The 13,419-nt window shown below is 35.4% G+C and overlaps 1 protein-coding gene across 1 annotated transcript in view; it reads left to right on the top strand.

The window, feature by feature from the left end:
• The window catches only part of LOC108695740 (protocadherin-15-like), a 555,442-nt gene that overhangs the window by 357,350 nt on the left and 184,673 nt on the right, over window positions 1–13,419 (top strand). The window contains exon 19 of the mRNA XM_041570198.1: window positions 1,893–2,021. Coding sequence (XP_041426132.1) covers window positions 1,893–2,021 — 129 coding nt within the window. The remainder of the gene's footprint in view (window positions 1–1,892; window positions 2,022–13,419) is intronic.

Genomic DNA, 13,419 nt, shown 5'->3' with positions numbered 1-13,419 from the left:
AATGTTTCATTCTAAACATCTGTTTATTCTGCATGTTTTACACCTTAATGAAGTGTTTGTTGACGAATGTTGACACCTACAGATTTAAACCAACAGCATCAAGAACATTAACATTTATAGGGAGGCTAAATATCTTTGAAGAACATTTGTTTCATTCGTCTGAAGTAGCGAGCAGGATATAATCTGGAAATAGGGCTGATCTCAGCTTGTCACAATTTGTGAACAAAAATTATGTTATCCTGTGGAAAGGTCAATTTCCCATACTGAAATTAAACGTCTGTCAGACACACAGATGTGTTTAATATTAGGCAATAGCCAATCAAAAGCCTTCAGTTATGAATTAATGAGTGGGTTTTGCTCAAAAACTCAATCAGTTTGAGCTATTCAAACTTTTTTTTTTGCCAAAAACTCGATCACTTTGAGTTTTTGGGTCAATCAAACCAATTAATGGGTGTTCCCGAAACTGCAGCCACCTGTTTTTTAATGGTTCAATAAACAATAGTTTTTATTTTATGAGGCGGTGTACCTTCTCCTTTTTTTTCATCTTGTCTTTGAGAAATAACCCACTAAATAAGGGAAATTACGACATCAAAATAGCAGAAAACAATTCAATTCAGTTTAGTCTGATTTACATCAAAACACATTAGGGCACAACAGGTCCTAACTGGCCCAATTTTGCACTTGCACCTGGGGAAATGAGACCTTTTATCACACAGGGCACCGTAGCATACTATTCCACAATATGTCACTAGATTAAATTAAATGGAAATGTGCATGATACTGATCTCCTTAAATGGAGAAATATATTTTGACATCTTAGCTAAAATTCTAGATAAAGTATGCTCCAGTTTAATAAAGTCTAGATAAAGTATGGTACATATTTTGGAGCCTCTCTACTAGAAAGTGTGAATTGTAAACTATCAGTGCTGCAGAAAATATTAACAGTGGCCTATAACTGTAGGATAGTGATGGCCGAATTTGCGGCGTTTAGCTGCGCCGGAAAATTTGCTAATTTCGCGCGAAATTCGAGAAATGGCGTCTCGTTTTTGACACCGGCGCCCGTTTTTGATGCCGACACCCGTTTTTTGATGCCGGCGGCCGTTTTTGATGCCATAGTCCATTTTTTTTTCGACCCCGGTGGAAATTTTTTTTGTGCCGACAAATTTTTTCTGGTGAATTTTCGTGTGCGTTAAGCGAATTTATTTGCTGGCGGCAAATCGCGCAAATTCACCACAAATTCGCGCCTGCCGAATAAATTCACCCATCACTACTGTAGGATACAGAGTTCCCAATATAGTAGTCATGTGCAGCAATCTTTACATAGACATTTGACTTAGATGCTTTGCTATGATGTCCATACCATTCCATTTAAATAGAATATTACAACAGCTTTATTTTTTTATGTTGAAATGTATGTGGTCATGTGAGCCATATGATGGCAAAACAACATTTGCTCATCTTTATTTGGAAGTAAGTCCAGATGTAATTGAGCAGAATCAGACATTCATTTCCATTTCATGCACTGGTTTTATATTCAGATTGCTAAAACTATATATGTGATTTATAAAAAGCAAGCCTCTTTGCATTCCAAGTTAAATGGATTTTGATATTTCACCAATGTTAATTCAATGCTGGAAAATGTTCTTCACTCAAAAATCAAAACTGGCTGTGCAAAATTTAGTTTATTTCTTTCAAGTGCTTTACTTTATAGTTTTGAATGACACACTGTATGACAGCTTTTTAGGCACTTCTGCTTTGAAAAGGCTTTGGGCATTGATGTGAAAACAAATGAAGTACTAAGAGAATGTAAACAGAATGCTTCACAATACATCTATTTGGTTTCCAGAAAATATTATACGCAAGTACTAAATCTAACATGCATTCTCTCGCAGACATCAACTGCTACTGTTAATGTGGTGGTGACGGATGTGAATGACAATGACCCAGTCTTTGATCTTTACTTGCCTAGAAATCTCTCCGTCCAGGAGGAGGAATTAAATGCTTTTGTTGGTCAAGTTAGGGTAAGTGAATACAATTTCATTTGAATATCTTATTATTGATACAATAAGTAATTGTGCTTTTTAGATTAATTATTTGCAAATTTAAGGGAACGTTCATCCTTAAATAAACTGTAGCAATGAGATAGATAAGCAGTAAAATTCCCTATAAATGTTGGGCTTTATTATTTTGTCTTTTTTCTGGATACACATTTTTCTAGTTGAGAAATAATCTGCTAGGTTCATTGTCATCAGCAACAAAGTTTTTTTTTAAAAAGAATGGATAGGAATGTACCTAAAAATAAAGATCTTACTGGTTACCATGGTCACAAATACAGTTATTTTAAATATTTTAGAAATGCTGCAGCGCAGGGCAGTCATATTGGAGATTATTGGCTTGATGTGGCCTTCCAAGCGATTCTTATTACCTTAATTATTCAGGTGTTTCAAAGAAAAAAATCCAGGTTTTGATCGGTTCACTTCTATTGTGCTTTGTAATTACAAAAAACAAAAAAAAAAATTCTTATATATACTGTTAATAAAAACAAGGCATTGTACAATTCTATTAAATATTAGTAGAATGAAAATGACTGATTAACAAGATTAAAAATCCATATGTTGATCAAAAATGGATTGAAAATACTAGGACATGTATATTTGATTCTAACACTATCATTTTTAGAATCAAATAGTGGAAGTGTATAGACCTGAGGCTAGAGCGATACTGTTGTGACATCAGGTTGTCTTGATAATACAGTTTCTCAATAATTTAATGCCAATTATCTATTAGAAATACAATATTCACAGTGTGAATTTGTAGTTGTAATTATAAGGCATATTATTCTACTTTGAAGAAACATCTATTGTTCAGCATTTTAATACAAATAAAATAAATGAGCTTTTATATGGAATAGACTGTCAAAACAATTTTGGAACGAAAGTGACATAAATTAAGTAATTTTTCTTAAATCTCAATACACTATTCTGTAGACAGATTTCTTTTTCCCAAACATGCCAACTTGCAGTCTGTAACATGTCAGTAAATAGAATTAGTGAAGAATAAGCTGGCACAACAGTAGCTTAGGGTACAGAACCCATTTTATTTAAAATAGATGTATAATAATATTACTGTCAAGTCCTGAAATTTTTATTGTAAGATAATATAATTATGTTTATATTAATGATCATGATTGTTACAATAGAGTATACAGTATTGTCATTTGTCATGTGCTTTTAACCAAATGTCTAACTTTGGTTTTTAAATATTTGTAGAACAACATAAAGTAGGCACCAAACAAAAAAGTCTATAGAGAAATAAAATAGTATTTTAAGACAGTGTGTGTGTAAGATAGAGGCTGTGGTTGTACATTGTAATAGTCAAAATCCATTGGGTTACTCTCACATACCAGATTAGAATGTAGTACCTTTTAATATATCAACTTTCTTTCCATATTTTCACATCTACATGGTAGAACATCATATGCATGGGAGTCAAGATTAAATACCCCAAAGATAGGCTGAGAAGTGTTTTAAACTATAGAAAGCTTCTGTTAACTTCTTTTAAAATCTATGAATAAATTGGTAATTATTATGTCCAGAGTGTTTTGTGGGTGCCGTAGTAGAATTCATGAAGCAGGTAAAGGTGGTGGGAAACAGAAATGGACTTTTAGGGAAGCTTTTTAATGTAGGTGTTGTATAGTTAAGAAACGTAGAGTTTTCAACAAATAATGTATAAAACCATTTTGTGAAATACTGTTACTGTTAGGACATTAGAAGTTACCAAGGGATTTCATAACTATATCAGCGCTATATAAATAAATGATGATGATAACTATATGAAATCACATTTAATTAGTGATGAGCACATTTATTCGTCATGTATGATTTCATCACAAATCTTGTTTGCTAAATGGCAGTAGAAATTTCCCATGCTGTCCGTTTCGCTCATGACAAAAAAAAAGTGCGTACATGTGTGTAGTAGTAGTAGTAGTAAAAAGAGCAAAAACGCATGTACTGTAATTCCACTTTCACATTGACTACAACGCAATTCACATATTTTGATGGTAGTGAATTTTGACAAAACAGTCAACAAGACTTGAAAGTAAGTAGAAATATCTTATTGGTAGACCAAAAGCAGAAAAAAGTGCCATGAAAAAACACCCATAGACCCTAATGTATTTTAAACATGTGGTTTCGCAAAATTGTCCCTCAATACATGCTATTTTTAATACAAGTTTAAATCATTAATTTTCAACAAGTGACCTTATTATGTAACATAATAGGTTATAGGAAGGGACCCATTGCAGCTAACTGCAAGTAGCAAATCAGTGTCCTATGTGCCCACTCTTGGCAATGCAAGTGCTGATTTGCCAGTGCTAGGATGAAAGATAGCGATGATGCTCAACGCAAAAAATATATATACAGGTATATGATCCCTTATCCGGAAACCCGATATCCAGAAAGCTCCGAATTACGGAATGGCTGTCTCCCACAGACTCCATTTTATCCAAATAATCCAAATTTTTAAAAATGATTTCCTTTTTCTCTGTAATAATAAAACAGTATCTTGTACTTGATCCCAAATAAGATATATTTCATCCTTATTGGAAACAAAATCAGTCTATTGGGTGTATTTAATGTTCCGTTATCCGGAAAACCCCAGGTCCCGAGCATTCTGGATAACAGGTCCCATACCTGTAGATATAGGCTCCAGGAAGATCATCCGATTATCAAAAACATGCAATCTGACTGTCCGTGTGGAGCATTTTTGAAAATAAAGATGAGTAAGTTCTTAGTAAGCTGTGATATTGTTGAGCGAAATTTGCAGCATAAATTACGCCTCCAGTACAGTATATACACCAATGGGTGAAAAAAAACCTATTTGTGCTTTAAAAGCAATTTGTTGCGCCGCTTCATGTGTCACAAAAAAATTGTTGGCCATACACAATTTTTTGGGACAGATTCCTTCATCACTAAGGGGCAGATTTATCAAGGGTTGAAGCGAAAATTAAAATTTTCCAATTTTGTTGGGTCAAAACTCTCTAATTTGAATTGTGAACTAACCAAACTCGATTTAAGTTTTAATTTAAATTTCGAATTTCGAGATTTATCATACTCTGGTCCTTTAAGAACTCAAATTTGACTATTTGCCACCTAAAACCTGCCAAATTACCTTATAAGTCAATGGGAGATGTCTAGGGATCAATTTGGTGATGTTTGCAGCATTCCTGACGTTCAAGTTTTTTTCAGAAATAAAAACTCTAATCCAGATTTTTTTAATTGAAATCAAATTTATCTAACTCGAATTCAATATGAGTTTTTGGGTCAATTCGTCCGAGCTGAGAAAATTTGATTTTAATAATAAATTTATATTGGCCGAATGTTGAATTTATGGGAGTTTATGGGAGTTTTAAAAAACTCACATGAATTTAAAATTCAACCCTTAATAAACATGCCTCCACAACTTATCTTATATTGATGCAGACACTGTTCATTTATTTCACAATCACTATGGCCCCTGCTGAATAAATAAATATGGATTATTTATGACATCATGTATAACACTGAATTCCAAATCACTAATTGTATTTGCATCTTAATGTTCCTGCTAGTAGGGATGTAGCGAACTGTTCGCCGGCGAACTAGTTCGCGCGAACTTCGACTGTTCGCGTCCGCCGCAAGTTCGCAAACGTCGCGCGACGTTCGCCAATAGGCGTTCGCGTCAAAATCGTTCGACCATTCGACCATTCGATCGCTAAAATCGAACGATTTTCGTTCGAATCGAACGATAGAAGCCATTGGATTGAATGAAATCATTCGATCGAATGGCTTCGATCGTTCGATTCGAACGAAAATCGTTCGATCGAACGATTAAAATCCTTCGATCGTTCGAATCGAACGATTTTCGGATGTTCGAAGTTCGCGAACTGTTCGCGAACTGTTCGCATTTTTTGCCGGTGTTCGCGAACGGCGTTCGCGAACACATACTCGGCAGTTCGCTACATCCCTACCTGCTAGGAGTGCGTATTCAAATCAAAATTTTTTCAAAACATGATGCTAAATGTCTATTCACATTTATAGATGGAGAGTTACTATTTTGATGACAGCAACCCTTTCTTTCAACATTTTTCTTTCTGATCTTGTCAGAAATTCAAAAGATGCAGAAATATAAAAAAGAGCGGTGCATGAGAAAAGTGGCTGAAATATTGTGATGTAAGAGAGAATTTTCAAGTATTATTGCAGCTCTATAGAAATCCTGAAGGCATGACTGAGAATAGGTATTGAGAGAATGAAGAATGCAGCAGATCATACGTAGAGCATAATGAGCTCCTTGGCTAACCCCAAAGGGCATATTTATTCAAATCCAAGATTATACTTTTTCCAAAATTCCAGAAAATCATATTTTAATTTATCAATTGAAAGAATATAAAAAAAAACATTTGGCAACTAAAACATGGCAAGCTATTATAAAAGTCAATTGCAGGTATATTTTCAAATTTTTATTTTTCAAAATAGGCAAATTTGTTAAAGTGAATGCAGCAATTTAATTTTCATTGAGATTGAGTTTTATTTGCAATTTACCACAATCAAATTTTTCCCATAAATATGCTTGCAATCAAAAATAAAACGTGGTCAAGTTTTATCCCAATATTTTCTTTGCAGTTGAGCTTAGAATAAATTCAAATATGAAAATCAATAAAACAGCTTTATAGAGAATAGGTCACAGATAGTAATGGGCAAATTTATTCGTCAGGCATGTATTTGCTACAAATTTCCACATTTCGCCACCTGTTTTGCAAAACTTCTTTGAAAATAGGGATTAAATACCCCGTGCCAACCCCTTCACCCACTCAGAGACCCTCCCATCAAGTGGTGTCCTCGACACCATCAACCAATGCCCGTAACAAAATTGCACTTCTTAAGTTAGAGTCGCACAACTGATCAGTGTGCCTGAAGCATGGTATGTTATTGCTATTGAAGCTGTTGCTTGAATCATGAGACGCCACCAACCCCTTGATGGGAGGGATCTCTGAGTGGGTGAAGGGGTTGGTACGGGGTATTTAATCCTCTAAGTGTGACCAAGTTTGCCCTGATTGCTACTCTAGGGGGCCGATTCACTAAATTCGAGTGAAGGATTCGAAGTAAAAATACTTCGAATTTCGAAGTGTTTTTTGGGCTACTTCGACCATCGAATGGGCTACTTCGACCTTCGACTACGACTACGACTTCGAATTGAAGGATTCGAACTAAAAATTGTTCGACTATTCGACCATTTGATAGTCGAAGTACTGTCTCTTTAAAAAAAAACTTTGACCCCCTAGTTCGGCAGATAAAAGCTACCGAAGTCAATGTTAGCCTATGGGGAAGGTCCCCATAGGCTTGCCTAAGTTTTTTTGATCGAAGGATATTCCTTCGATCGTTGGATTAAAATCCTTCGAATCGTTCGATTCGAAGGATTTAATCGTTCGATCGACGGAATAATCCTTCGATCGTACGATCGTAGCATTTGCGCTAAATCCTTCGACTTCGATATTCGAAGTGGAAGGATTTTAATTCCTAGTCGAATATCGAGGGTTAATTAACCCTCGATATTCGACCCTTGATGAATCGGCCCCTAGGAGTAAGGTCCCAAAGGGGCAGTTATTGGAAGGGGTTGGCACGTGAAGTGGAATCCCCTAATGGTTGTGTGTTATGTCCATTATTGGGACACTTTGTATTTGCTATACGCTGCATGCGGTTGGTAGTATGTATCCACCACGCAACTAATTAGTACTGACCTAAAGCACCAACTCATTTTTTGCCCTGGTCAATCAGTACTCCGTGGTTAGCCTAATTTTTAAGTGTGAACACTGGACATTTATATATAAATATTTTTTAACATATTTTCTTATTAAAAGTTACGTTTTATTTATCTCTTTACACATTAGTAATTTGGATGCTGTGGATGGGACGGTGCAGTTATATGGGTCAGCTCTTTTTCTCCTTTATTTTTGATTCAATATAAATTATCTGACTCTGCACACCATTTTTTCCTATAACAGATGGTTGGTGCTCCCTAATAGCGATGGACGAATTTTTTCGCCTCGTTTCGCGGAAAAAATGATGCCCATAGACTTGTATGGCGGCATGCGTCAAAAAAAAAAAAAGGCGTGCGTCAAAACAATTTCGCCGCGCGACAAAATATTTTTTGACGCCCATAGACTTTAATGGGCGTCTGCGACATTTTGCCGGCGGCGAATTTTTTGCCAAATGTAACGGGTCAAATTTGCCCATCACTACGTCCCTAATATTTAATCTTGTGTATAAATAAATCTGTCGCCACATAAAAATGGTCACATGTCAAAATAATTTTGATGCCCATAATTTTTATCGACATTTCGCAATTTTTTCGGAGTGTTGCAAATTTTCACGCATCACATTTTTTACACAAAAGGTTGAATATTGTCAAAAACTTTGTTGAAAAAGATTGAAGAAGAATAGCCATTTACATTCCTTATTGCCATGCAACATGAAACAAAACAGCAACTATCTGAGATGGGCCTCTATTACCCATTTTGGATTTTTTTTTGTACAGAGCGGTCTTTGGTTCCAAATAATTTCATTAGGTATAAAGCCCAAAGGCAGAAGAACATTACCATCTCTTCTGTTTGGTCTTTTCACAAAATTATCGTACCACATTGATGGTTTTTTATTGTAGTTCTAAATCTTATTCAGTGGCTTTACCCAATTAAGTCACTTATTAGTTTCTTGTGATGTAAGTGTAGTTTCATAGGGAAGTCTATTAATCCCTGTCTCCTTTCCTAATATGTTCTTGGTCGTGACAGCAAAAGGCTTATCATATTTTTGATGCTGTAACTTTTTACATGAACATTTATTTTGTTAGATGGGTAAATTGATTGCAAATAACTTTCTTCTATTAATGTTGTATCTAATTAAAACTAATTATGATTGTTTTTATTCCAAATTTTTATAAAAGAATCTTCATCAAGGTGACTTTCTTTGAAAGCAGATGGCTAGCTCTGCCAAAACGTCGTAATTTTTAAATTCATGAAAAACTAAGATAATTATGAATCTTTTTAAGCAAAACACATTATATGCATGATAAAAAAATGAGTATCTGGAATATGCTTTTTCCCATTATTTTATATTCAGATTTTTTGCCTAAATCAACAATGATGAATTTGTTGTTTTGTTATTTTGGGGGAGGGGTTATTTGCATAACATAATCATTTGGCAGATTACTGAAAATTGTTTCTGAAATTTCAGAAAAGTGTTAGTATCTGCCACAGCTATTATTAAGATGCTTGGCTTGAAAAGTGAAAGACATATTTCCAAGTGAATATAATTAACATATATTTGCATTCTGATCTTATTTTCTTTTAAGATTGCATTTTTAAAAAAGTCACAATCGTTACTGATGTATGTTTAAGCCTGCATGCACATCTGCTTTTCCTGTGCATAATTAATTTGTTTATTGGGTTTGTATTTTTATGCGCCATCAATAGCAATATGTGAAATTTTTTTCCCAGTGCAGTCTTATGGGGAAATTAGTGGTTTCTATAATCCACACTAAAATGTTGCCATGTGTTCTGTTTCACCAAATACTGAAGCAAAAATACAGATAGCATTATTATGCTCCCTGTGCCTTTCATATCAACCAGTGTGAGTGTGGCCCACCCCAGCCCTCTCCCTGTCTACAAAACATGCACAGGTGCCTTGTTTCTAAAAAAAATTACAAAAATTAACAAATGTATATGTTTTTGCAGATCTAAAAATGCATTAAATGTAATTTTGCTTTCCAATTAAATCCAATGCATGTTGCCATTTTGCTGATATTTACAAAATTTGGGGGCAAGAAAATGCATCACTTTTTGGTTTAGTTTCACTTCTTGTGACCAGTAGAGTGAACAATTCTGTGCTGCTAAAATAAAATCCAAACCTGGTAAAATTAAAATTGAGCTACTACAGCCTTTTTTTCTGCTAAGACATTACATACATTTGCAGAAAGTTTTGAAATTGGCATGAAAGGCAATATGTGGAGCAGCAAAATGTTTTAAGAAGAGATTAAGCAGATTATTTGCAACAGACTGGAGTTATTTTAGATAAAAGAAGAGATTTGTGTAAAGTCTATATGCAGTGGCACTTCCATTCACTTACAGGTGTAACAACTTGTATTTATTGACAGATGTAAAGTGTCACAAGGTGATTCAGCCAACAAGAACTGACTTAGAACATATTATGGCACCACAATGGGTTTTGCAATGGTTCAATTTGGAAGCTCTTGTCAACTCATCATGCTTTCCTTTGTTTGGAATAATTGTACCTGTGTCATACTGTTTATGCTCCTGTTCATGTTGACTCATAGATTGCCTCGTGGTTAGTTTTTCCTGGATCTACAAAATTTTTATATTCTGACCCTGGCTACAATTATGCTTTCCAATCCAAGTAACCCAAGATTCATAATGTTTTCCTGTGAAAAAGATGAATTTGAACTATTTAAAGACTGTAATTATTAGACAATAGGATATGCACCAATACAATTTAGAAATGCCTGAGCATACATAGAGCATACCATTTGTATAGATAGAAAGAGAAAAAGTACCCCGCTTAATCACTCAAATAACAGTAGTCACACTTGTGGGCTTATTCAATTACCTTAAAACTCAAGTATAAATATAAAGTGCAGTTCTGTATTTCTATTAAATTCATTAGAAGTTGGCCCATTTTTGTGACTACTGTTATTTGAGTGATTAAGCGGGGAACTTTTTCTCTTTCTATCTATACAAATTTTACTGAATTAATCTGATCTAGGTCAGACCTCTGCGTTAACACAAGGATAAGAATTGTTTTATTATACAAGGGAATCACTGGTGTGTTTGGATTTTTTATAGAGCATACCATGTCATTATGAATTTAAAAGGTTTGTCAAAACTCACAAAAAATCCTTTTCAGAACACTGTTGGATATGTCCACATTATACTTCATTCTTAAAAAGAGGGATACCCTGTATGTATTCTTGTCTATTTTATAACTTGATAAAGAGCTCTGTGTGCATAAACTATACGTGCGTATATGTTGTAATTTAGTTTTACATTTTCCTCATATTGTTCTGAAACATTTGATCTACTATTATGTTAGTGATGCTAACAGCACTATTAGATTAAAACACATAAATAAGTAATATCCTATCCATCTATAATTCAACACTCATTTACATTTGCAATAATCGTGCAGACACATCCAAGACAATGCTTTTCATAATTAGAGGGGGATAGGTGAATGAAAGTTTATGATAAATAGGCAGTAAGAAAACATTTCTAGAAAGGGTGCCCTGAATTTGTTTGGATTCCAATTAAAGTATTTTTGCTCTGTGTGCATGTTTAGAATGCAAGCTCATATTAAGTAACCATCCCCTGTTGTGGGGATTTAATTGCAAATAATTGTTCATGACCTAAACTGTATTACATTGTATGTTTTGGGCTGAAGGCAATTGCTACAAGCTTTTTCAATTGTTTTTAGAATGTGGATTAAAATACTTATATGGAATTATCTCAGTATTTGAGGAGACTCAAACTCAAAGCTGATTAGTTGCTTAAATGTTTTAATTTTCCCACTACATAATGTATTTTGACTGTACTCTAGATTTAATCTTATTAAACAATGATAGCTTCATTCAGAAATATTATGCATCACTGGTTGAATGAAAACAGTTTTCTTTCTTCGGCAGTCGAGTGAATTAAAAGCAGTGCTACAGCTATAGTCAATTAATTTAATTTATGGCTTTAATTTGTTGCAGGTATGAGACATCAGATAGAGATTTATTGTATGCAAATAGGAAACACAGTATATCTAACCCCCGCACCCTGTTAGGAGATGCTGAAGTGTATGGGTTACAAAGCTTACCTACCACATCTGCATGCACATTATGCACTCAACATGCAATAGCATAACTCACAGGCAAAATAAGAGGTGATTTATAGATCCTTCGGACATAAGTGCAAGAGCAAAAGCTCCCCCCCCCCTTTCCTTAACATAACATACCAGACCACATGAGATATTTTGGGTGAAAAATGCAGCAACTTGTTTATTAAGCATTACATACATATATTTACTTAAATAATTATCAACAGATATCAACATTAGTTAAAGGACATGTAAGCCTACATTAGAGTCCTGCAGCGGGTCGGGTACCCACAAAAACCTGCGGTACCCTGCGGGTTGCAGGTAGAGGTTCTGGGTGCCGGTATAGACGCAGGTCCTTGGTTCTGCGGGTTTGGGGGTCGGCCATGGGTCTTCTCAATAGTGATTTTTACTGACCATATCTAATTCCGATGATGTCACTTCCGGTTTACAATGACAGCACTTCCTGAAGCTTGATGGTCAGTGGGTCCCAGGTCTGAGTTGTGGATAAGGTACTTGCGGGTCGGGTCAGGTAGCAGGTCCAAGTGGGTAAGAATCCGGGTTGCGGGTCCGGGATTGCAGGTTGTGGGTACGGGTTGGGTACGGGTTCCAAAAAATGGACCCGCGCAGGACTCTAGCCTACATTTTCCTACCATGTATATAAGTTTGGCACATATTCCCTACCCAAGCCACATAATTTGTACTGCATATACCCCTCCATTTGGCAGTGTCATCACATTTTCCTACACATCATCAGTAACATTAGCATCTGCAAATAGGACACGTATGCTGTAAAGTTCATGCAAACAGAATGCAGGTTTACATAGGCACAATATACTTTGATAAAAAGTTCTGCTGGGATTGAGCACTGTAATGGTTAATTTGAGCTCACGATCAGACAGCCAAAGCAGAGTTTCTATGGGAATCAGCAATGCTATCTCGGCATTGGCTGTTAAACTGGAGGGTTTGTTTAGTAATCTGAGCTGAGAAGAACTGAGCATGCTCATAATTTAACAGCCAAAGCTAATTCCTGAGGGAGGGGGCTGAGGGGATTAGAGGAGTAGAATGATTTCTAAGTGATTAAGGGGATGTTGCAGCCTTACTGTTAACGTTTTAACAATCAAATTTCAATGAGGCTGTTCACTGATTACATTTTTGCAGAGGGGGTTTACATTACATGAAATGGCAACACCCATAATCCCTTAAACTCTTATTAAATTCCCTACTTCCTAGCTCTGTCATTCGCAGTTCCTGACTCCCTCCACATGGACAATATTTCTAGAAGGGCTTGCATCTGGGATCTAACTGTACTCTGGAACTGGTGCTAGATTGGTGATCCATGACAACCCTATACTTGCCCCATGTCATTGCCTGCATTGCAGCCTGAGCCCACTGGCCATTTTTCACACTGTCTTCAAAGTATTAAATGATCCTCTAGAATCCTCTCATCTGCATTAAGATCAGGTAAAACACCATATCCTATGATACAATATCCATGAATTCACATACTGTATGAAAATTA

Source organism: Xenopus laevis, chromosome 7L, assembly GCF_017654675.1.
Source record: "Xenopus laevis strain J_2021 chromosome 7L, Xenopus_laevis_v10.1, whole genome shotgun sequence".
Classification (NCBI taxonomy): Eukaryota; Metazoa; Chordata; class Amphibia; order Anura; family Pipidae; genus Xenopus; species Xenopus laevis.
This window is presented reverse-complemented; position numbering and strand designations above follow the sequence as displayed.